Below are 27459 nucleotides of genomic sequence, written 5' to 3' on the forward strand. Positions count from 1 at the left end.
GTGCTTATGAAAGTTGGAGTATATACGATACACAGATGATCAATAACTGACGGGGAAATTATAGTTGCGTCTATATCACTTTCAAATGGAAGATTTGACTTTAACATTAGATTCAATAGTTATCAAAGGTACCAGGATTATAATTTAGTACGACAGACGCGCGTTTCGTCTACCTAAGACTCACCAGTGGCGCTCATAACAAAATAATTACAAAACCAAACAAGTACAAAGTTGGAGAGCATTGAGGATCCAAAATTCCAATTCAATTGAATCCATTTTTCAATCGAATCCTTGTGAGCACTAACCCTCTTTAAATTTTAGAATCTACACGTAGTACCGTATAAAGGATCAGTTGTCATATACATAGACGTCGTACGATCAATAGTTAGAAAGCTCAAATCTCCTTTTTTGTCGCAAAATTTAGTGTTAACTAGTTTAAGCGCACGTAATCAAATAAATATATGCATCTTCTTGCTAACACAATTTCAATTCTTTTCAGAGTCTACTTTTATACTAATCAAAAGTTTAATAATAATGTTAACGTTAACTGCACGTGATAATTGATTATGAAACCGTACGATTGAACTCCAAATGCAAGTTTACAGTATTTGGCACAACGTTTTGGGAATTTTGGGTCCTCAATGCTCTTCAACTGTGTACTTGTTTGGCTTTATAACTATTTTGATCTGAGCGTCACTGATGAAGCTGATGTAGACGAAACGCGCGTCTGGCGTATTAAACTATAATCCTGGTACCTTTGATAACTGTTTACAGCTACATTGCACACTTTTAGCAGAAAGCAAACTCAGATTGTCTACCAACAATCAAGGAAGTAATTGATACACATCCTGTACAGTGTGCAAGACTGGGCTTGTTAATTTATAAATAATAAACATAAATAAAGTTGAAATTGTAACTGTCCAGAGTGAAGTCTGTTGACCGTATAGACGTTTTGACTGTTCTGTTTTATGTCTTTTAGTTCTATCTTGATATGATATGTCAATAATATGATTATATGGTAGTTCCTTTTTAAACATTTTTTCTCGTAGTTACATGTTTATTGTTATTTTAAGTTCTTTTGCTTCGAAACCTGTATCCGTTTTCCGTTTTCTTTCTGTTGTATATGAAGTAAGCTTTTTTAAAAGGTAGTGTTTGTTTTGATTTAAAAACAGGGGGAATAATTCAACTTTGCGGTTAAACAAAAATACTTGTTGATGTATCTTATCAAGAAAAGTAGATTATTTCGTAATAAAGTGAGATATACATTCACAAGACGAGAGAAAACATGATGCCCACTTTCCCCATAAAATAAGAAAAAAAAAGCAAAGGGTTGATCCCTATGAATCGATAAACAATGTGTTTCTTTCCTGAATTTTAAGTGTTATGCCAAAACCCCAGACCTTTTGATCAGTCACTTCCCAAGAAGCAATGTTTATGTATTTGTACTTTTTTTTTAAATTAGGTCACGCGTATGTTTAATTACTGAATCGTTGACGACATTGAGAGGTTAATGTGGTGAAATATGTAAACAAATGTCATTACCTTAAGTAAGACGATAGGAAATGTCTCATCACATAAAACTTAATGGAGAGCTGGACAGTTCTATACTGCTATTGTGTCACTGCTGTTATTGGGCGAATAACTACAACTCAATGTCCGGATACTGATTCAAAATTGCGGCTTTGGTCAGATAGTGAAACATGGACATTACAGGGGCTTCCGGTAAATATAGTTTTATTTCATTCGATTATTTCAGAATCAAAAACACAATTCAAATTCAAATCATTGCTCGATACGTCACAATATGTATTTCAATTTATCTAATTTAAGAACATTTTATGTTGTTAAATATTCCGTTTAATTTCACATGTGATGGACACATTTCATTTTTTTCTATTTCCTATTAAAAATAATTAAAAGACACTAATATTGCATTGATCTCCGAATGCCAAATACGAATTAAAATTGCGCATATAATGCATACAAAAAGAGATTTAAACTTTCGTGACATATTTTTTCCTTTGACACATTGTTTTAATGATGAAACGACACGATAATTACAACTGTGTCTTATGATTTATTAACTTATAATACATACATTATGGCTGATTGATGTGCTAGGGGCTATCTCAAGATGTATCTGTTAAAATATTATTATTTATGGTTGGTTTCAAGATACTTCATGTTATTTTACGGATTTGCAGCAGTTTACTGTACGACCCAACATCAATAGAACCATACAAAGACGCATGAAGGAAACAGGAAATTTAAATGGAAAGACATATTAAATAGGATCGGGTTTTTGTCTCAGCTTTTAGGTAAAAAAAAACCTTTCCACTCTTCATCAATGAATAGTACGAGAGGGTGGAACTATTCCAACATGGATTCCGTATTTAATACATCGAACAAAGGCCCGGTCTATAGTAAACAATTGCTCACTTCAATACATTGTAACGTCTTTCATAAAATTAAAAAAAAGTTGCTTACATACAGTTATAATAGCTATGTAATATAAGCAATATTGCTAAACCCTTAGAAGGTGAAACGAACGAAATAAGTATGAAAAAACAATGTGTTAGTTTTATTGTTCGTAGGTACCTTTTCAAAATGCCACAGTGACAATAAAAAGTGGAATGAAAGTCAAACTAGATGTTGACGTTGATGTGAATAGTATTGCCATAGAAACAAATGGCCGCCTGGTGTGGGACTCCTCACGTGATAGTGTTGTACGAACATACTTCATTTACATACTGGGAACAATGGAAATAGGATCGGAGAACTGTAAATTCAAGCAGAAAGCTCAAATAATACTGAAAGGTAAATCCAATCTATTGTAGTTGAAAGTAAAGGGTCCAAAAGAGTTGTGTTCAATATATGTATTTGTGTAATGTATGACCGAATACAAAGTGCATCGGTCAACAGGGTTGGCAAAAACCCGGGTTTTATGAGTATTGCCCAACCCAGTGGGAAATACTGGGAAAACCCGGGTTTTACTGGGTTTTAGTGGGAAATACTGGGCATTACTGGGTAATATAAAATATTTGTCTGAATTTTAAAGAGGATTCAGTGATAAACACAAATGCAATACATTTAATAAGATATGTATACCCTATTTTGTTTGTTTAGCATTTGTCTAGATTGGCAAACTGTAAATAGAAAGCAAATAAATTATTTTTTTTCAAATGAATATAGCTCCTATTAAGAATTAACAATTACATGTATTAAAGAAACATCACATTTAAATAATGTATATGTACTGTCACTAATTAATAAGTAGTAATTCAGATAAGAACACATATTTGTTTATGTAACAATAATCAGTCTTTTCAATTTTATAAGTGTTAATGGCATGACCCTGTAGGGTGTTTATTTAACAATTAAAATTAACAATTCACTTAAACACTGCAATAAAATGCATTTTTAAAAGTTTGGATTATTGAAACAATACTTGCAAAAAATGACTTGGTAATTAAAAGGTATCTTTAAATGTGCAAATCTTGTATTCTGCCTACATATAAAATTAATAGAGAAGAGAATGAAATTGAATTTTCTAGAAATGACTGTCAATAGTTCATTAGTTATCTGTATAAAAATTATATATTTAGCTGTTATACTATGAAACTATAACAAGTCTTTACTATTTTGTGTTAAAATAAGCTTAACAAATCATATTGCCCAGTAATGCCCACTATTACCCATTTCTGGGAGTATTGCCCAGCCCGGGAAAACCCGGGTTTTCCCGCCCGGGAATTCCCGGGTGGGTAATACTTTGCCAACCCTGTCGGTCAAGGATGAGAATGAATTAGTGATTTATAATTTGAGATAGCCGTGAACTAGTTCCTATATCTATTCTTTAATAAAAAAAAAAGCCCACTCCAAACATATTAGGTTTTCGGTGTGATGCCAAAGACACGCGTTTTATCCACACAAGTTTCATCGTTGTCACTCCAGTCAGAACATTTTGAACTTCAAGTACGAAGAAGTTGAAAAGCAACACAAAGCCAAAATTCAGAAATGTGTAATCCACTACTTCAATGAATTTATTTCTTCAGGTATTCGTGGAGAAAATGCCGGTATTCCACAGTGTGGCGAGAAGTTTATTTGTGTGGACCAAGGTGGCACACTTGAATTACATGGCAGAGACAAATTATCCTGGACAAAGTTAACCAAAACTGTTACTAAACTAAGTGTAGGTGAAGGACTATATTTCAAACATCAGGTAGGATCACGGGACATTAAGATAAGTGAGTTTACATGCTGTATGTATATATCAATAAAACAATTATATAGGAATATAGCAGAAGAAACAACTTTTCATCATAGACCAAAATGACGTAAAAGCTAACAGGTATATGTCATCGTACGGCTTTCCACGATGAGCAAAACCCATAATTCACAATAAAAGAGGGACGAAAGATACTAGAGGGACAGTCAAACTCATAAATCGAAAATTAACTGACAACTATGCATTTTTGATTTCAAGTTAAACAGCGTAGCTATTATCAATGTTATGCTTTAATGAAGGAAAAAACAAAACAATAAACCTAAAAATCTTAACGTTTTGCATCAACACATCCCTTTTTCTGTTAAGCCCTGGAGCAATTCCAGATATCTGAAAAAGTTTTATCGTAACAAATTATCATTTATAATTTTTCAGACATCTACCATCAATTTTAAATGATTAAAATGCGAGTAAAACATCGTTAACTATGATTTTAATGTCATAAACTAAATTTTATAAGGTATGAAACATTGTTTATACACCGTGTGTTTATTGTTTAGTTTTATGAAATATTTGAAACTGGACATTATGCAAGAACAAATCATTTTCTGTTCCATTATAACCGTCATAAAATTTTAACAATGGCGGAAGTAACGAAAGTATGGAACATAACTTATCAATTGAAGTGACATTGTTTTTAAAAAATGCAACTAATAAAGGCAGTTAACAGTAGTATGCCACTGTTCGAAAGTCATCAATCGATTGAAAGAAAACAAATCGGGATAACTTGAACCGAGGGAAACAAATTAAATATAATAGGAAAACAACGAAATAACAGAAACACAAAAATGCAACCAAAAAAAAAAAAAAAAAAAAAAAAAAAGAAAAGAAAATGAAACACACGTAGCAGAAACGAATTATAAGATAACAATTGCCATCTCCTGAAGTGTGAACAAACACGGGATCAGAATGAAAAATAAAAAATGTAAAATATGCAATTTTTCAGGAATCTGAGAATATGAAGCATGACTGGAGAGAAGGACTTAGAGTATATGAAATGGATCCTTTATCACCAAAGGTGTATAAAGAAGATGTGTTTTATTTGTCTGGACAAATGGGCTGGTGGACAGACAAAGGATTAAAGGAGATTGGGCCTTTTATTAACAGTAAGTTCATTAATTTTTGAACATATTGTATAAACAGATACGATTTGTAAAATAATGAATGCCACCTAAAACCTTTTTTCAGTCTTGTTGACACTTCGTTGTCATTATAATGGAATTTTATGCGACTGTCATACAACAGTGAAATTTGTCTGGCTATGAAACCATGTTTAATCCACCTGTACCAAGTTAGGATTATGACCGTTGTTATCCATTTTTTTTATTGTCTTTGTCTTTTGCCAATTGATAAGGGACTTTCTGTTTTGAATTTTCCTCGGAGATAGGTATTTTTATTATTATATTTTTTATTAGGAATCAAACATCCATATAATTAAATAAACGGTACCAATTTTCTTGCACCAGATGCGCATTTCGACAATACATGTCTCTTCAGTGATGCTCGTGACCAAAATATTTGAAATCCAAAGCTTATATAAAAGATGAAGAGCTAAAATCAAAAAGGTCCAAAAAGTATAGCCAAATCCGTGAAAGGAATCACCATACTGACTATGCATGTCTGCACATATTTGTGATTGATCGATTGTTTATTGAATATATATGTCATGTCTATTCAAGAGTACGTTTAGTATTTACAACAACGACAAATGACTGTCTGACGCTTCAATTTTGTATCTGTATCTTTTAAGGTATGCAAGATGGCCATGTGGTTTGTGTTGCCTTGCTGCGAACATTGGTTGGATCCAGCGACCTCTCCAAGGTGTATACCTTACTAGAATCAATAGGATCCAAGAGAATCCGAGAGGTCGATCACGATGATGCTTACGCATTAATTGCTATAATAGGTTCTTTTCATTACTAATAGTAGATTATTATTTATTATTCTGTTGTTGGTATATTACAGAATGTATTTAACTTTACAGCCTTTCAGATCGAATGGTTGATGATAGTACCATCTAAGCATGGTTTTATCACCAATTTCTTGAAATTAAGTGCAGGATTATAATTTCATAAAATATAAGAACGTTAGGAAAAGTTCGTTTAACGTAATCGAAGTAGTCATATTACAACTGAGCTAATGATTATATTAGAGATTATAAAATCCTCTACCTGAATGTTTGATCATGAGTTCATTACCAATGATGTCCATTAATGCCAACCTCATATCTGTCTTTCAGTTTCTCTCATTTCATTACCAAGTTTTCAGTTCGCTCTTGTTTGTGCGTCACCATTTTGTCACTCTCTTTTTTAATCTACTGTTTATCGAAAGACGATCTTTGTAATTGTTGCAATAAGAAAATCTACATGCAGAACTAAAATTAAGATTCAATTAAATAGATATAGAAAGATGTGGTGTGAGTGCCAATGAGACAACTCTCCATCCAAATAACAATTTAAAAAAGGTAAACCATTATAGGTTAATGAACGGCCTTCAACACGGCGCCTTGGCTCACACCGAACAACAAGCTATAAAGGGCCCCAAAATTACTAGTGTAAAACCATTCAAACGGGAAAACCAACGGTCTAATCTATATTAAATAAAAAAAAAAAAAAAAAACGACAAACGAGAAACACGTATAAATTACATAAACAAACGACAACTACTGTACATCAGATTCCTGACTTAGGACAGATGCAAACATTTGCAGCGGGATTAAACGTTTTAATGGATCAAAACCTTCTCCCTTTTTCTGAAACAATAGCATAACATCACAACATAGAAAAACACACGGTAAAATATCAATTGGCAGGCTTAACTCAATCAAAAAACGTACATTAATACACTATAAACGAATAAATTCGATAAAATTCATTTTATGAACAATTCCAAAACTTTACCTAGTCGTTTGATAACTATAATGCTTTGTTAAAAGACGTTAAAATTGTTTTACTAAACAAAACATACTAGAACAACATACATCATAGAAAACCAAACTAAAACCAAACTGCAGAAAAAAAACCACAAAAAAAAAAACCACCAAAAGAACAAAATGCAAAAGTTTTAAGATCTTTTACAATAACTTGCTGTTGGCGACTAGACGGATGAAATTTTACAAACGTCTGCTCATTTGTTTGTTAGGTTTTTTTTTGAAAATTATTTTACTTTGAAGGACGTTCATAGTCTAATTCCAAGCAATCATTTAAATGCACACAGGTAACCCTGATTCAGCATTAGAGAAATTGGACAAATCGGCAAAAGACGTACGAATAGCTACCGTTTCCATGGATTTTAGAGCTGCCAACCAACGAATTGAGGTGTTGAGTAGAGTTGGCTCTCCTGGAGACACACGTGTAGACTTTATAATATATGAGTATGACAGGACTTATCCCATCATTGACGTAGTAGACAACGTTCATAGCTGGGAACCAGGTTTGTTTAATTAACTGTCTTAGAACTACAAGTGCTACATTACAATTTTATGCATGTATGCCAATAGGGTTATAAAAAGGATATATGTTTATGGCACCAACAAACTTTTTTTTCTGCTTCTTTTTCAATTACTTACAAAAAATGTAGGCGTCTTTGTAGAATAAACTTTCAACAAATGCAAAAGTTTGCTTGTATGTTTGATATTTTTGTCAATTTTGTTGTTTATATATGATGGCTGCTTTGCCCAATTATTGTCACATTTACCAACTATGTCTGTTTGAATTGCTCATTCGATTTTGTTAATACAAATGCATTACTATAATAAATATAAACAACTGGCATACAAGAGGGATGTTTAGCTCCATTAAGACATAAACTGAGGTTTAATCCACAATTCTCTCCAAACTATGTCTGTACCAAGTCAAGAATATGACAGTTTTGATTCACTCGTTCTGTTGGCTGGTAACGTTTGGGTCTGTTAGCTTTTATGTACTTTCTCTTTTTAATTTACCATATAGTTCGATATACTAGAAAATTAATATGAATATTAAACTAATTATATATATGTTTTATTTGATAATGGAAAACTTCACCGCTAAACATCCGGCATGTATTGGTAAGAGCAAAGACTTGTAGGGACAATCAGATATTAATGCAGTAATGAGCAATAGAATGGAATGTTGGCTTACTACCAGCAGCATTAACATTCGTCACATTTCAACAAAGTATCGCCGTGAATACTTTTGAAAGATTGGCCGATTGACTTATATTAATCAACTAAATTGAATACATCATTCATTTTTATCTTTGATCTTACTGACTTAAACGGTCGTTCACAAACAAATTCTACACAAATTGTCTGTTTTCAGGCGACAGGGTGTTGTTAACTTCTACAGATTTTGATATGGACCAGGCTGAAGAAGGAATTGTCCAGTTTTGTCAGAACTGTAACCAGAAACAAATAGGAATTAGCCGTGAGTTTACAAAATGTAAACAATATCTACGGGTGGAAAGGAAGGAACATAAAATAGACGTAGCTAAATTTAAAGAGAGGGGAACTGTTGTGATTTTAGAAGTAGGGTAAAGATTATCTGCAATTAAAGGAGTGAAATGGAAAGATGTAATCACCTAGCCGTATCCTTTATACTTTTGGCCAAAAATAATCAATATAAATACATGTGTATTCATTGCTTAACTATGTAAATTTAATAAATATACAAATTACACAATTATCCTCGAATGACTGCTTATAGTTAGACTGCAGACCTGTTCTTCTAAAGGATCATTTAAAAGCACATAACATCCAATTGAAATAGCAAAGAGTGATTGCTACACGAAACTGAATTTGATCATCCATTTTAACAGGACTGTATGACCTCGTTCGACATTTGTCTTCTTTGATTCTTTTCCTTTTGCTATGATTGCTTTCGAAAAAGCAGTTTTATGTATGGAGTTGCTTTGTATCTGATTTTTACTGATCTATCTATTTCAGTTGCTCCCCGATACACTCATTGGTCAAAAATGGAAAACAACATTGACATGCGCGGTGAAGTAGCTTTGTTGACCCGTAATATCAAGATCCTAGGGGAAATGGAGATCAATTGTCCTACAGCCAATAAAAACTGTAATGATTATGCTTATGACACGTTTGGCGGTCAAATCCAGGTACGTGGATGCTAAATCTGTCAAATTAGCATTAAACTATAGGAAATTACAATTACTCTGTTTACATGTAACTGTAGATCTGGATGAATAAATATTATAAGTAATGTATGTGTTGTAATTAAGGTACCTATATTTGAATAATAACTTGTAATATTGAAATAGAACGTCATTATAGTACATGTATAACATCGTGTTTGAACGGATTCAACTCAGATAAAACAAATTGTCAGATTATGCATAACACGTGTCACTGGACGTAATGCAATCAGATAAATAACAAATTATAATGTACAGGAATGTCAATGAGACAAGAATCCCCAACTGATCGCAGGACAAAGATACATAACTACAGATCATTGTCAAAGCTTCTACAATAATCAAAAACAAAAACGGATAACTTCTCTGATTTTTAATTGCGTTGTATAGTTTTAGATCATTTAGATGTATAAACCATTCAGTGTAAATGATTATTTTTCAATTATTTTTCAGATTTTAAGGAACTTTAAGAACGTACACATAGAAGGCGTAGAGCTAGAAAACGTGGGACAAGCCACTGAGATGGGTAAGAATAAAACACACGAAAGTGTGAATAAAGGGAATACAGTTGCATAGTTTTACACAGTTTTATCATAGAAGGTACGATGCTAGTTGAAATAGAATACCAAAAAAAAAAAAAAAAAAAAAAAAAACGCTTATGTAAACAAATCAAGCTTGAATACATTATTGATCACCAACAGGTCTTCAATGTAGCGAGAAATTCCCGCACCCGGAGGCGTCCTTCAGCTGACCCCTAAACAAATATATACTAGTTCAGTGATAAAGAACGCCATACTAATTTCCAAATTGTACACAAGAAACTAAAATTAAAATAATACAAAACTAACAAAGGCCAGAGGCTCCTGACGTGGGACAGCCGCAAAAATGCGGCGGGGTTAAACATGTTTATGAGATCTCAACCCTCCCCTATACCTCTAGCCAATGTAGAAAAGTAAACGCATAACAATACGCACATTTAAAATTCAGTTCAAGAGAAGTCCGAGTCTGATGTCAAAAGATGTAACCAAAGAAAATAAACAAAATGACAACAATACATAAATAACAACAGACTACTAGCAGTTAACTGACATGCCAGCTCCAGACTTCAATTAAACTGATTGAAAGATTATGATTTCATCATATCAGGCACAATCCTTCCCGTTAGGGTTTAGTATCATACCATCATAACATATATGAGAAGAACATAACCCGTGTCATACCAACAACTGTTTTTTTTAATAAATGTGTTTAGTTCCGATGCAAAGACCCTATAAGTGAATCAATATTAACGCCAAAATATGCAATCTTTTATGACCTAATAACAGTATCGTAACTATATCTCTTCTTAATAAGTCTATTTAAAGGTTTTGTTAGTTTTTGAGGTGAATACTGACATTTTTGTGCTTTATGAAGAATATTTCCATAAAAATTTGGATGTGAAATAACTGAACGTATAAGAAGTCTGCATGTTAAGCTATATTTACGAATGATGTCCTTATACCGATGATAAAATTTAGTAAATGTTTTGACTAGCTTGTGATATCGAAAACCCTGGTGTAATAATTTTTCAGTAATACATAAATTTCTCTCTTTAAAATCTAAAACATTGTAACATACACGAGCGAATCGTACAAATTGAGATATATAAACACCGTAAGATAGTGACAAGGACACGTCACCATCTAAAAATGGATAATTAACGATAGGAAATGAAAAATCATCTCTTTTATCATAACTTTTAGTATTAAGCTTTCCGTTAGTGATATAGATATCAAGTTCGAGGAAAGGGCAGTGGTCATTGTTAGTATTAGCTTTATTTAAAGCAAGTTCAACAAGATAAATTTCTTTAGTATACATACTGAAGTCGTCATTATTGAGAGCCAAAATATCATCCAAATATCCAAAAGTATTATTAAAATTGTTTATCAGATGTTGTTTCGATGGGTCTTTGTTGATTTTTGTCATAAATTGTAACTCATAGAAATACAAAAACAGGTCCGCAATGAGTGGTGCACAGTTAGTCCCCATCCGATAACCTGACGATATACGGAATCTCCAAACCGAACAAAAATGTTATCTAGTAAAAATTCAAGGGCATATATTGTATTAAAGCATGTCGAATTGACATATTTTTTTTTGTTAATTGCTACTAAAAAATGACCTAAATGAAATTGAACATATATATACACATTCTGACTTTTTAAATGCCCATTTAATTAGTTGTGTGATTTTTTTCCTTAATGAGAATGTGAGGCAATGTGGTATACAGGGTAAAAAAATCCAAACTTTGAACAGATTCAGAATCACCAGTATAAGCATGCAATATATCTATCTCCTAAACGGTTAACCTGGTTAACAAATTAAACAAACACACACACTCAAATCAGACAAATAAAACGCAAATAACTTAACGATCTTTGTAGAATATAATTGTATTTTGATCAAGATATCCCATGTTTTGTAATGGTTTGCATCACCGTACATTGCAGTGTGTTCCCATCTTGAATATACATGTAAAATTTACCCCTTAACCATAGATACAGTGTAGCTGTTATTCATTTCTTGTTGACGTCTGTTTTGTCTTCCAGGAAACTATCCTCTACATTTCCACATGTGTTATGACACTGATGACGGGAATTATCCTAATCCACCATACCTCAAGAAAAACTCAATCTACAGAGCGTTTGCAAGATGTATAGCAATTCACGGTTCGCATGGCATAACGGTAGGAGTTTTGTTTCCTTTGTTAATTTATTTGGCATTTCATTCTGAAGAGATAATAACCTATAGACATATATAGTTGCTTGGACTGTATGTTTTGCTATTTGGGTGTATGTTTAACACCTTTTTGCAATTGCAAAATTTCTTTTTTAACTTCTTGTAACTAAATCAATATACAGTAAAATCAAAATGACTCAATTCCAAGGTAAATTCAAAAACGTAAAGACCGTTATCAAAGCTCAAACGCATCAAAAAGTATAATCACAAAAATACTAAACTTAGAGGAAAATCAATTCGGAAAGTCCATAATCACATGGCAAAATCAAACAACAAAACGCATCAAAAACAAATGGACAAGAAAAGAGGGACGAAAGATACCAAAGGGACAGTCAAACTCATAAATCTAAAACAAACTGACAACGCCATGGCTAAAAATGAAAAAGACAAACAGAAAAACAATAGTACACACGACACAACATAGAAAACTAAAGAATAAACAACACGAACCCCACCAAAAACTAGGGGTGATCTCAGGTGCTCCGGAAGGGTAAGCAGATCCTGCTCCACATGTGGCACCCGTCGTGTTGCTTATGTGATTACAAATCCGGTAAATAGTCTAATTCGGTAGGTCACATTCATGAAAGGGAAGGGGATTGTAGTTACGACGTAAGGAACATATCCGATATCATTTGTGAAACGGTTATTCCATAACGGTCAACCAACTCGTGATTGCGTCCGTAAAATTTACGAAGGGATGATTTCAACTTCACCATTTGGAACTCTTGGTTTAATAGCTTCCTTGTGAGCAGTAACCCTCTATCAAGAAAATCATGATAGGAAATGCAAGCACGGGAATATCGTATCAATTGGGAGATATATACCCCGTATGCAGGTGCTGCTGGAATGTTGCTACTTAGAAATGGAAAGTTCACAATTAGAAAGCTGAAATCATCTCTTTTGTCGTAAAGTTTTGTTTTCAACCGACCCTCATTGTCAATTTCTAGATGTAAGTCAAGATATGAAGCCGATTGTCATATTCCTGACTTGGGACAGGCATTTTCCAATGTAGAAAATGGCGAATTAAACCTGGTTTTATAGCGCTAACCCTCTCACTTTGATGACAGTCTCATCAAATTCCTTTATATTTACATTGATGCATTAACTAAACAGACACAATAAATAAAATAGTCAATCAAACTGTCATATTCCTAACCTGGTACAGGCTTTTCATTATATAAAAAATGTTGGATTAAGCCTGGTTTAATATCTAGTTCAACATCTGACTTATATGACAGTCCATAAAATTTAAGTATTCTCACTTAAAATTATTATTATAAGATAAAAAAAAAAGGAGATATGGTTTGATTATTACAAGCGTTATTGTTTATATATTCATGAAATATTTGAAACCGGTATTTATGCTAATAACAACAATAATTTAAACATCTTATCACTGTCTTGCCTGTTGGTTCCCTCTACCATTACATTACATAATATGTATGACAAAAAAAGCCATCTTTGTTTAAATGCGCATCTACTATGAGTATTCAAAACATTTACTGGTATAGTATAAGTATAAGAACCGTTTGTACAATCACAATGTTGGCTTTGGTGTATGCTTTTTTTTATATCGTAAATCTTCTTTTTGTCCCTTTACCTATATATAAGATTTTAATGATCTATGTTATACTTTTGTAGATAGAAGATAACGTCTGTTATGATACACTGGGTCATTCCATTTTCCTGGAAGATGGAGGAGAAAAGAGGACAGTAATTGATGGCAACTTGGTAGCGTCCACACGTAAAGGAAAACTTATTGCGTCAGACAGGTTAGTCATTGTCCTTGTTTCTATTTTCCTTCGGTGTTGAGTATAGTGTATCGATGATGTGATACAATAGGTTCTGAGAGGAAATATTATCGTGTATTACATGCTTAGATTTTATGTTATTCCAGGGACAATTTTGCAATCATAAACACAAATTGCACCAAACTGTCACCAACCCAATCAAACAAACTAAATCAAGAAGTACAACAAACCAATAAAAAGAACAAAACGTGTAAGGCCAGCGGCACATACAAGTGTAAGTCAACCTAGTTGATATCTGGTTCTTTGTACTTGTACATCTTAAGTTTCTTTTTCAGCACACCAGCCTCGTTCTGGATAACAAATCCTCTGACAGTTATACGAAACAATGTGGCAGCTGGTTCAGTGGTATGTCACATTATAGTATTAGTTATCAGTTATGCACAAGACTTGTTTGGTTTTCCATGTCAAAGGCTTTTTGTGTCTTAGACCACAATTATATCTGTAATATAACTGGTGTTGAAAGTACAAAAATAATTTTCATAAGATATTTTTTCAGCTTACTTATCTTATATTTGTTCTTTATTCCATTTTTCATGCAACCGCAAGTTTTGGATAAGTCTATTTGTTTCATGATATTATTATCTATTGTCCCAAGGCATTAATAACCACTTCATCACTTTGTCGTAAAACAAAGGAAACTTACATTGTACAACTTGTTAAAATCTCAAGTTTATCCATGGAACTATATAAACAAATAAAAAAACCGTCATGAGATTAAGATTACGGGTACCACATGTTGAGCACGTTTATTGATAACAAATGTTTTTGTTGATACTTGATGTTATTGTTTTTGAAAATTTCAAACGCAAGCCAACGCGAAAGTTGCATTTTTTTTAAATATGCAAATTCGTGGAAAATAAATATCATCGAAATCCTTGAAAAATAGTTTCCCAAAATTAGTTTTAGTCCTTAATTACGATTAGAAAAAAGTAATGATTATTCAATATATTGTACAGGAAGATGGGTTCTGGATAATATTCCCCGATGAACCTACAGGGAATTCTGAAAATTTAGGATTTATGAAGAAATATGAAGCCAAACACACAAAGATAACTGAAATATCTAATAATGTAGCTCATTCAAATTTAGTGGTAAGTATTCTTATATGACGCAAATTTAACGCCTGTGTTCACTGAGGTACATGTACGATATATGGTCACCTGGACTTTTCTTCTTGCAGTAAACCCAATATTGTGCTGGGTGTTTAAATATGCAACCACGTCTGGTCGACACGAAGACATTGCATTCTGTGCCTTGTGTAGGGAGTACAAAGTCAGTATACCGGTTCGTCCATCTACATGTATTTGTATTCAGATTGGGAATAAGTGTGCCTCATTTATTGCACATGTAATCGGTCTTTAAATTATTTTCCTTATCAAATAAAGAAAGAAATCCTTTTACACGTTTTTTGTTCTGTTTTTATTTGTGTACCAATAACATAACATCGTGTTCGGTTTCAGATTTTAATGAACGTACTATTTGCATTATCAGAAATCATTTTCAAAAGGTAAATACAACTTCCACTTTTACATGGTTTATACGCATGTCAAGCAATTGTTATCAATAAATGCTTGAATAATCATCATAACCCCGATTGAATGACAAATAAAACCCTTTACTCCCAATGTTATTCTTGTATGCACTACAATATCTTCCTATATTTGATTAGACAGGATTTTTTATGGATGGTACAATACAACACAATGATCTTAAAGTATATGGTGTTAATGGATATTATCCCAGAACAATTCCAACTGATCCAAGGAATAAATATGCAGAAGATGATCCAGTATACATTAATAAAATGACATGTATGTACAGTATTAAACAACAGCCTCTAAAAAGTAAAAACACAAAAATACTGAACTCTGAGGAAATTTCACAACGAAAAGTCCCAAATCAAATGGCAAAATCAAATGATAATATACATCAAACAAATGAACATCAACTGTCATATTCCTGACTTGGTACAGGCATGTTCAAATGTAGAAAATTGTGGATTGAACCTGGTTTTATAGCGCTAAACCTCTCACTTGTATGACAGTCGCATCAAATTTCCCTATATTTACAACGATGCGTGAACAAAACAGACATTATCGGTAAAATAGTCAAAAATATGGTTACAGTAGTCATCAGTGTGTTACAATCTCAAAACAAACAAATATTTACAAAAAAGCACAAAAAGCATCTATCAAATTAAAAAAACATTTTCATTGATTCTCGTGTTTGGCGTCAGATAATGTAAACGTCTGACACTGAGGATGACATTTTGTCGTTTAATGTATAATCAAAACATTTATAATTTCACATGGGGAATGGTGGTATGCAGGGTTAAAAAATCAAAAGTTATGTTAAATTAATTTCAGAAAGAGACTGAGATTTAAAATTTTCCAGAAGTTCTTTAGTATTTTTAAGAATCCATATATGGTTAACTCCACTACTCGAGTAAAACAATTTTGTCGTTTGTTGTTCAAAGTATTATCAAATTTATAATAGAACAATAACATAATGACATATAATAGAACAATAACATACTCGCGGGATCTTTTAAAGTACAGAGTCACGTTACAAGAACAAAAGAAACACAACAGTAAATGAAAGATAATACAAACACATTGACGGGATGTATAAGTACCGAGTTCACTTACGTTTTTATGATCTAGTTCATGTGGCAGAATATTTTGTTTTCTCTATTCAGTACAAATTAAATGTTTTGAAATATTTTGTCTTTTGTCACGGTACATGCTGATTAATAGTTTGCTTTGTGTTCTACTTTTATATTGACTGTAAAATAAGTACTTGCTTTACTTATGAATTTAAAAAGCAGAACAATCCAAACTTTACTATTTATACACTTACTTCAAGACAATCGATACTTTCGAAACTGCAAATTTATCAAAAATTGTTAATAAAGGGTAGTGTGATCCGGGTTGATATCTCTCTCATCTCAGTTGTAAAGTCAAAAGTGTATTGCGAATATTTTATCACTTCGAATGTAATTCAACAACTGCAAAGTGATATTTCAACGTATATGTTGAAAATAGAGTGTTGGTATTTCCAAAATGTATATGTCGATTACTGGTCGCCGACGACTTTACACTACGCTTGTTAATTCATTATTTAATATATATTCATACATATATTTTAGGTTGGAAAAATAGAATACAGAACAGTTGGATCAGGGGAGGATTTATAGTGTTGAAACATTACTCGTGAGTTTATTTTGTAAGGCTAATTCATATTTGGAGGGGGCATGGACTTTTTATGCCCCATTTATGGACATTATGCTTTCTGTTATGTGGGTCCGTCTGTTTGTTCGTTCTTCCGTTCGTCCGTCCGTCTGTCCCGCTTCAGGTTAAAGTTTTTGGTCAAGGTAGTTTTTGATGAACTTCAAGTCCAATCAACTTGAAACGTAGTACACATGCTTTATGCTATTCTCTTTCAAATTTTAATGCAAAATTAGAGATTTTAACCCATGGGATGGGGATGCGAATGGGGCATTCTTGTTTTAAGGTTGTTATCTATTAAAATTTCGTAACAAAACTTTCCAGACTTAGAGGGGCAACGGTTTGTTTCAATTTGAAATGATAATAGAAAAATCATTTGCTCCTACAATTCATGAGAAAATCTTTTTAAATATAAACAAAATGTATGCTCCGGAAGAAAAACCCATGAACCTCGATTGGTCAAATAGTCATGAATTATTAACGCTTTCTTTGCTAAAATGGTCCTATAACTGTAATTGACCTGTCCAATACAAAATGCCATTTTTGTATTATATAATATACAAATGATTAAAACACTTCCCAGTTAATGGTGTTCATGTTTTGGAGTATATGCAACTTTAAAGCCGCACTCGTTTGTTTTTTGTTTTATTTTCTAAATTTTTATCAACCACCAGTTGTTTTGTTTCTAAGCCCAATTAGATTTGTTTTTGATTTTCTCTTAATGATTTGAAGTTTTTGTTCGTCTACAGTCCAATTTGCAGAAATGGGGGATGACTCAATTCATGTGTTTGACAATCAGATTATACTGAAAGATACAAGTTTATCTCTTTTACATAAATTTGTTACCCATATAGTGGTTTTATTAAATACATACATTATGCACATCAGCCTATTCATGTTGGTTTATTTTTACAGCTCAGCAGATAGCGGTCGAGGACTGGTATTTGCAAGGTATAGTTGGTTTAGAAATTTGTTTCTTTGTTTTATTAAATTCACTTCCCAAAAATGTATTTACAAATTATAGACACTTATGAACCACATCAACAAACAACAACTACTGAACATCAGATTCCAACATTCGATCTCTCATATGATCAGTTTCTGTTTGTTATGATGAGGGTAGTATTCAGTGTTGGCCTTGTTTTATCGTATTATTTTGATTTCTGATTTAGACATGCTCTAACAGGTGCATAATTAGGGGAACACTCTAGCTGTTACACGAAGAAGATTTACATTGGTGTCTGGGTTGGTTTGCTGAATATAGTAAAATGGAACAAAACTGCAACAAAAGGACCCAATAATAAAGAAAATATCTGAAAATAAAGATAAGAGAATAGTGAAAACATATAAAAAATATAAATGATGGACAAGACAAATAAAGAAAGGATAAACATGACTTAAAATATCAAAGAATACATACATGAATCACTCCTATCTTCTCATATGAGGCCATCGTAAAATTATAAGAATTTATGTCACTGGAACTCGGGAGAATTGCATTATTTTATTTTATTTGATTTTTATTTGTGAACTATGAAGTTTTTCATAACTTTTTTGATGGTATGACGTCAATTTTGTTCCCTCTGTTTTGTTGGTATTTTTCTTAATTTAAGAAAAAAATGATGCAAGCTATAATTTATTGTAGTTTAAACATGGGTAGGCATTATATTCGTGATTATTTTTGCCCGAGCGATAGGGAGGGCTAAAAAAAACCACGAATATTATGCCTACCCATGTTAAAAGTACAATAAAGTATAACTTGCATCAATTATTTCGATTCTGATTAGGACAATTAAGGTAATTTTTATGTCCGATGTGTATAAGGGTAAAGCGAATGTGTAGTCTCTTCCATGAACCTCCCTTTTTTGTTTGTAAAAAAGAAAACAGCTAGCACTGTGATTTGTGATTTTTCAGAGAGAGCAGTTTTTGAACAGCCAGCATGAACGGTTGTCGTATCTAGGTCAAATATGTCAATTTTGGAATGCAATACATTACAGTCATAATAAATGAATGAGTAACAACATGTGCATCATTTAAGAGTTTGGAAGTGTTTTAAGTTAATGAAATATATAAAATGTATGTCTTAAAACTTTGCTCAGTACTTGGAGCACAAAAATCATGCTCGATACAAAAAATCCAGCATTTTGATTGGTTGATTTTCGAGTACGAGTACAAAAAACTAACTCGATTGTTTTATGACCGCAAGGCATGGAGTCTAACTATTTGTAATATCGTTATTAAAGTGTGTATCTATTTTTCTATTATTTCGTTTTGAAAACTGATATCCTGTTTATGTTTATGCGTCACTGATGAATCTTATGCATACGAAACGCGCGTCTTGCGTATTAAATTATAATCCTGGTTCCTTTGATAACTATTTACACCACTGGTTCGATACCACTGCTGGTGGACGTTTCGTACTCGAGGGTATGAACTCAGCAGCCCAGTAGTCAGCACTTCGGTGTTGACATGAATATCAAGAATATGGTCATTTTTTTTTATTAATTTCCTATTACAAAACTAAGGATTTTCTTATCCCAGGAATAGGTTAACTTAGCCGTATTTGGCACAATTTTTTGGAATTTTGGGTCTCCAATGCTCTTCAACTTTGTACTTGTTTGGCTATATAACTATTTTCATCTGAGCGTCACTGATGATTCTTATGCAGACAAAACGCGCGTTTGGCGTATTTATTATAATCCTGGTACCTTTGATAATTATTGAAGTCGTTTTTCTACAGAATAGTATGTCATGTCAGCTTCATCAACAACGAATAGTTTTACATTTTGTCATTATGTTTATGCGCTTAAAAATAATCGGAGTGTTCTTCAATTCCATTTACAGATCATCAAAACAAGAGCAATTTATAGAATACAGCGTTATTGTTGGCGAAACGGATAATATTGGAGAACCGACCAAAACCTGGAACAATACATTAAGTCGACCATTGTCTTACCCTCGGTCTCTAGCTGTACCATGGGATGAGTAAGTTGAACATTAAACATTCTTTGGCGTTGAAACAGAATTCAAAAGGTTAACTGTTTTCGGAGGGTATATGTTTTCGGAAAAGGTAGTCCTAGGAAACTACTGATACAACATTTATGTTTTAAGTGTCCTAAGCAGCGAATGAACTTAGTGTAAACATATTTTATTAATGAAATTAAGGTAAAGTAATGTACACAAATAGGCATTTACATAATAATACAAGTGAAATAATTAATCCAAAAGGATACAGAAACAAGCTGTTAGCTTATATTATACCGTTTCCGTCAGCGAATGAACTTCAAATGATATTATAGTAAAAAGCATATAAAAGATGTTATTTGGCAAATTTTTTTTACAGCCTTCTAAACTATCCTACCGCCTGCCCAAAATAGAAATCAATATATTTGATTTATTAAAATGTGACATTTATTTTGGCAAACTTGTTTGCATTTTAATGTGATGAAATTTAATGGTAAAGAGACAACATATACACGATTTTTGATATAGGTCTGTTTCATCAATGACATACAATGGATCAGGAAAATGTATTATATCAACCAGAGAGGATGTAAAAATACTAAACAAACAAAACGTACTCAAAACGTTTGTGACGTAAAAACTGTGCTCTGAAATGTACTTTAATAAACTAAGATTTCCACTCTCTCTTGAAAATTGGCCTAAAATGGATTTGGCTGTTCTTGTTAGGTCATTTTTGATTATATAGCTCTTCAATTGATTCAGATCATATACGTCATAGACATCATTTGCTTTCTAAATTTTAAAAATAAGCGTTCATGATGAAGGTAAATCAAGAAAAACCGCTTGCCCCGTAAATGGGACGCTAGTATTATTTGCAATGTTTTATGATATGAAGTCTCTGTTGCAAACAATTAACTTTATATTCGTATCCTTGCAGCCAATTCCCAATCATTGGTTTGATTTTTTACGACGGACCTGTGTATGCTGATAAGATATGGTTCAATGATTTTAAATCAACAGAGAACTACACTTCTGCAGCCATTGGATTTCGTCGGAGAAATCAATTTTCCAGTTCTGCTGGTAGTGCTATGACAGACATTCTGTTTGGATTTAATGACGTAAGTGGCAATATAAAAGATTAAGAACGTTTGTAGTAACAATACTTTTTCAACGAGGCTAGTTATTTTTAGTTAGACTTGAAAACAATAGTTTTCTCCATGTCAGATTTTGGTAAAATATATACCTCTTTAATATGGTAACTTCCTCCATTTTAAATTATAGGCCAACTTTATTACTATGTATATATGTTTCAATCTTTATTTACTGAAGTCATAACAACTATAGGCATACAATATCACGTGAGCATTTTGTGAAATATGAACTCTAAAAAAGGTACATGCATTGAATCGTATATCTTGAAAAATTAAATATTATATAAAATTGTTTGACTATGTTAGGATATATTCCTATAAGAAATAGTGAAGTCACAATATTTAATTTCGTTTGTGTTATTATCCTTGCATAAAGTTATTAATATTTAATAAATACCATGCTTTTGGCCATCCTAATTGATTGCTTGTTGTTTTGTCTACTGTTAAATGTCGAAATCCTGATATTCCGTCTTTTTTGTCTCGATTTTATACATACCCGAATGCGAATCATCAACGGAACACACGTTTTCTGATTGTTGCTACATTTTTCGAAGGATTTTTGTTATGCCCCAGCCGTAATCAACGAGGACTTTAAGTGTTACCCTTGATCGCTGTCTTTCTGTCCGGCCCATTTCTATTTCCACACTATCACTTAAGTTTTTCTCATCAAAGTTACAAAGTACGCTTACCATACACATTGTAAAGAGCCAAAACTCGCAGACCAAGAAAAAAGTTCTAATTTCGGCTGTGAACCACTTACTGTTCTAGAGTTAGTTATCTCTATAACTTTGAAAGTTTTCAAATTTTCCATTTTAGCACTATTTATTTAAGTTTGTATCATCCAAATTGTATGAAACTCATACTCAATACTAAAAACCATTACATGCAGACAGAGTTTAAATTTTGATTTTAACCTTTCTGAGATATAAATATTTTTAACTTGGAAAATAGCTATTTTTTCATTTCTACACTCAAACTTAATAAGTTGGTCTCATACAAATTTTATGAAACTCATACACAATGATTCAGACCATGCTGAGTTCGTTCAAGTTTGGGTTGTAGGTCATTTATCGTTCTTAATAGAGTTATGCACCTTTTTAACTTGGAAAATGGCAATGCTTGAGCGGGATTCTTCCAATTTTTAATCACTTTAACATAATGGAAACTTAGATTTTAACTTCCATTTATATGTGCACCTGCCTACATCATGTTGTTATGCGACTGAATCAATAACAGTAGTTACTCCTTACCATTTATCTCCTGACAATTCCTCTATTTCTTCTGGTAGCCATTAGAAGGAAATCGTGTGTATGACGGGAATGCAACAATTCATGAATTTGCAAATCTGGATGGAGATAAGGGAGCTACGTTCCGCGATGAGGATGGATCAGTGACGTCATACACATCTAGCAAACAGATTGTTAAACCTGGACGATTCCATACGACTTCAAAATGTACATACAGAAGTAACTGGAATATGGCAGTTTGTCCACATATATATGGAAAGGTGACACATTTCTAAATATTATGTTTAATAAAAGAAAACAAATCTTGATATCTACATGGATTTAATTTCTAAAAAATCCATCAAACTAAATTCAGTACATGTAACTGCAATTGCTTATCATTTTTTAAAGTTACTAAACATAATATTTTAAATGATCAACAATGATGCTCTATTTTTTTTTACATATAAATGACTTGACTGTGAAGTACATGTAATGTGTTCTGTTAGATTGCTGAATTGTGAAGTCATTATTAGGTTAGGTATTATATCCTCCTTTGAGAGTAGAATAGTCCAGCAGATAACCAATCTATTTGTATGTAGGACTAGACATCCGAAAAGAGGGTAGTATAGTTTACTTTATAATGATTTTGCGGTTCAGCTAACAAGTAAGCTAGGCAAAGATGTTTGTTACCTTTACCGACACACTGGTCATTTTTCTGTAAAAAGAATTTTATGATGAACTGTGACTTACAGCGTAAGTGAAAAAGAAAAGAGTTGATTATATATCCAATAACCCTATGAAGATGTTGAATTTCAAATACTTTCAAACGATTTAGAGCTTAGCAATACAGCATACAATGTTGTATGTCGCCTTTTTGGACCATTCTGTTATTTTTTTGTCATTTGGTTACACAATAGTCTGACTGGTGATAATGTATGTCTACATCTCATATACATATTATTTTGTAATTTGTGTTTGATATAGTTAGATGTGGATATAGACCGCAACTCTCCTGACCGAGGTCAAACCGAGGCTATTATGGTTCGAGACGATGAACCAGATTTTCCTGAAACTTTATCCGATGATTACACAGCAGATTTCCTGACAATTCTTGGTGGCAGCCATAGCTACACACTTCACTGGACTAAACAGATCCCAAGATTTTTCATTATCAGAGGCTATGGTATCGAAAAGTATGTAGGACAGAAGTCTGTTTAGCAATTAATGTAAAGTCAGTGCATTTAGTATTGCAATTTTTGAAGAATGGACAAAAATGCGATATAAATCTTTCAATTTAAAGTTTACCTTCCTAATATTTACTCACGAGACAAAATAATCAGTCATTAATTCATTAACTCTTTCAAATTATAGTTTTTGTTTCATGTTGCTCGATTTGTCGATAGAGGTACATTAACTTTCTGACTAGGGTTACACTGAATTTAATATTCACTCATATATACAAGACCTATTGCTGGCCTTCTGCTGTCTTCTGCTCTTTGTCGGGTTGTTGTCTCTTCGACTCATTCTTCATTTCCGTTCTCAATTTTATTTTAAATGTAATACATTTTGCAATAGTTAGTGTTTTGTTATTTATAATAATAGTTTGTATTTCTTGATAGACATAACCACGTTCGATTGGGTATTTGTTTGCCAACTGATGCAACGTTCAATCTGTACACATGGTCGCCATTGTGGAGACCAGAAACAAAATTATGGACACAGGTGTTATCACTTAAGGAATTAGACAACGACACACTTGGAGATAGATACTTCTGGGATAAATCGATCGGGTAAGTTCAATACCGTTTTAATATTTTAAGATTCCCTACTCGCGGATCCAGGGGGAGTGTGTTTCGGCCGGATGGGTTGAACGTTTCATGGTGTTTCAGAGGTTGAAAGACCCCCTCTTTCAAAATGATTGGATCTGAACCTACTCGAGGTTTTGATTTAGTCATGGACTATTCATGAATTTAAAGATATAAGAATATGTGGCATGAGTGCCAATGAGACAACCCGCTATCCAAGTCACAATTAGTAAAAGTAAACCATTATAAGTCAAAGTATGGTCTTCAACACGGAATATTGCCTAAAACAGAACAGTTAACTATAAAGTGCCCCAAAATGACTAGTGTAAAACGGGGGAATCAACGTTCTGATCTATATAAAAAAAAAAAAAAAACGAAAAACAAGAAACACTTATGGATCACATCAAAAAACGACAACCACAGAACATCAGGATCATTTGTTCCTGAAAATCACTGAAGCATTATTGACTCTGGGTGTTAAGCAAGCAAAACTATATCAAGAAATTCACATTATTCAGAATTTGTGTAGTAAACAAAAGGAACAACATTTGAAGTCTGATAGATTGCAGTCTTGTTGGCAACATCTCCTTATCTTATTAACTTAAATTCTAGGATGCTTTTTGTAAAATTCATCAGTTATAGAACACGAAGTCGTAGTTGTACAACTGATTGTGAAGGAGAATGTCCGGTTCTGCAGGTGACCGTACTATCCGGAGATAGAGCAGACGGTAATTGTCGACACAGAACTTACGTTAACCCTGGTACTTACAGAAAACCAAGTGGTGTAAGTGTGATTTCTTAAAACTATTACTTTTTGAACGATATACATAGATACCTTATGAAAAATTATTATTAAACATTTGATTTTATTCGGAAATTCTTCAGAAAATTATTTGGAATTAAATTAATGGCAGGGATTGTAGTGTGTATTTGATATTCCAAGAAAAGAACCAACTTGAAATGGGACAAATAAATGCTTCTATATAAACAAAGGTAAAAAAATAACTCCATGCATACACAGGTTAATTAAATCATTATGAATTAAGACCAAAAGTTAGTTTTAAATGCGTTAAAACAAACGTTTTGCCAGCAAAAAAAGTAACAGTTAGTGTGTAGAACAATTTATTGCAACTATTGTTATAAACATGTCCAATATACATTGTTCTTGTTTCCAGGGTAAAATGAAAACAGATGAAAGGGAAATGACAGCCACTTCAAAGGCTTCTCCTGTGGTAAGAGTGAATGGTGAAAAAACCCATTTAATTGACTTATTATTAATTTTTAAATATGCAAAAAGGGATGCGGATATACCAAAGGGATATTCGAACTCATTAGTCAATGACAAACTGTCCATGCTTTTAGAAAAAATACTCAAATACAAATAAAGATTCTTTTCCTTTATACCAGAAGGGGTAATGAATTTGATTAAGTATGTTGAAAACATTAGTTATTGAAAAACAGACGATATCATTACCAGACTTAAAAGAGTTGACAAAAGCGAAAACAGTATACACCACACTAGAAAGAACAATAGAACCCCAATCATTATTTAGGTTTGAACTTTAGTGCACGATTACAATTTACAGGACTGGGGAGCTGGCTCACAACTTCCGTTTTCGTCCAGACAAATAACAGATGGCGGGTTCTCTGATTGGTCGGATTATATGGAGTGTTCTGTAACATGTGGAGGTTAGTTACATACATCTAATATTTATGCAGCTATCTTTGGACACATTTATTGTTTTACGTTTTTAAATAAAATATACAACCTGTGTTATCAAACACACTAGAGGGCCACAAAAAATGTCGGATAGAGCAGGGTGTTGAAATACTCATGTTTTTCTGCAATAATAGGCATATTTGGGACCTTGAAAATGTGTCGGTACCGTTAAAGCAGGGTGTGGTAAAAATGAGGTGTCGGATTAGTCAGGTTACACTGTATTTGCAATATTATAATATTAATCAATATTGTTATATTCTAAACATTATTTTATTGACCGGATTCAGCGATTCTCTCATTTAAGAACACAACGTTATAGCGCTCTAGAAATAATTCCAAAATACCAGTATTAAATAATCTGATATTGTTATGTGTAAAAAACAACATAGATTGCTTTGTACGAATGGTATTTTTTTATTTTACAGGAGGCACCAAATCGAGGTACAGGTACTGCAATAGCCCATCCCCGACGAACGGTGGTGCTGACTGTGCTGGTCGTTCAGTTTCGACTCTTACTTGCAATGATAGACCATGTCGTAAGTAAACATTGCGTCAAAATTGTTACAACTATTGTTACATGTACTGATTTGAATGATTAGTCGCAAAGTTAGAATTCTAGAAGACGACCAAATACGAAAACTCATGTTAGAACACACGGACAAGGCCTTACGGTGACATATAGTTGTTAATGTCTGTGCCATTTAGTCTCTTGTGGAGAGTTGTTTCATCACATCTTCTTTTTATAACCATAGTATTTTTTAATTAATATTTCCACTAACACTATAAGATTTCATTTTTTTTTTAATTTTACATAAATACTTTCGTTTCACTGGTTTTGAAGACAAGTATAATTATAGTTTACATCTAAGTGGCTGCATATATTTTGCATGAGTATCATTTCATAATTTCAAAAGAATTCTTTCCTATATATATATTGCAGCCATTGATGGCGGATTTGCAGATTGGACCTCATGGAGCACATGCCTTGTAACTTCCGGTTGTCAAGGGTACAGTCAAAGACGACGATCATGTGAAAAGCCATTACCACAATATGGCGGGAAATTTTGTTCCGGTTCCATTAAAGAGGAAGAAGCCTGTGATATGTGTTTATAACATCGAACATTGTTCGAAACTAAGCATCGGGCAAAACAAATAGGAATTCTGCAAACAACCTGCTGTGTGATAATTTGAATATCCGAGGAGGACAACTTTTCATTTTTTTTAATGAAATAAGTGAACACATGTTAAGAATAGGGCATCTTATTTAATTTCTAGATTAAGCATTATATATAGTATATGGATATTTGAAATACCAGTGAATTTGTACAAGAATATTATTTTTTTAATAAAAAATCAAAA

The 27459-nt window shown here is 32.7% G+C and overlaps 1 protein-coding gene across 1 annotated transcript; it reads left to right on the plus strand.

Annotated features, from left to right (window-relative positions):
* Positions 1 to 1598: 1598 nt before the first annotated feature.
* LOC143051828 (cell surface hyaluronidase-like) lies at positions 1599 to 27459 on the plus strand. The gene is made up of 26 exons (XM_076224802.1): positions 1599 to 1722; positions 2595 to 2817; positions 4053 to 4219; positions 5229 to 5388; positions 6033 to 6188; positions 7499 to 7714; positions 8584 to 8688; positions 9207 to 9379; positions 9869 to 9941; positions 12004 to 12140; positions 13835 to 13965; positions 14280 to 14349; positions 14961 to 15095; positions 15674 to 15815; positions 17153 to 17216; positions 18147 to 18182; positions 20076 to 20216; positions 21133 to 21313; positions 22635 to 22853; positions 23560 to 23768; positions 24195 to 24365; positions 24993 to 25164; positions 25556 to 25612; positions 25967 to 26069; positions 26526 to 26636; positions 27041 to 27459. Exons 2-26 carry the CDS (start codon positions 2634 to 2636, stop codon positions 27211 to 27213), a joined length of 3486 nt encoding a protein of 1161 aa, XP_076080917.1. The 5' UTR covers positions 1599 to 1722; positions 2595 to 2633; the 3' UTR covers positions 27214 to 27459.

This window comes from Mytilus galloprovincialis, chromosome 11, assembly GCF_965363235.1.
Source record: "Mytilus galloprovincialis chromosome 11, xbMytGall1.hap1.1, whole genome shotgun sequence".
Classification (NCBI taxonomy): domain Eukaryota; kingdom Metazoa; phylum Mollusca; class Bivalvia; order Mytilida; family Mytilidae; genus Mytilus; species Mytilus galloprovincialis.

What these genes read in the sequence shown, in the direction of transcription:
- LOC143051828 (XM_076224802.1), top strand. Translation starts at nt 2,634, where the DNA reads ATGAAAGTCAAACTAGATGTTGACGTTGATGTGAATAGTATTGCCATA. An exon ending in CGCATTAATTGCTATAATAG is followed by an intron (nt 6,189 to 7,498) that starts GTTCTTTTCATT and finishes AAATGCACACAG; the next exon opens with GTAACCCTGATTCAGCATTA. An exon ending in CTTACAGAAAACCAAGTGGT is followed by an intron (nt 25,165 to 25,555) that starts GTAAGTGTGATT and finishes TCTTGTTTCCAG; the next exon opens with GGTAAAATGAAAACAGATGA.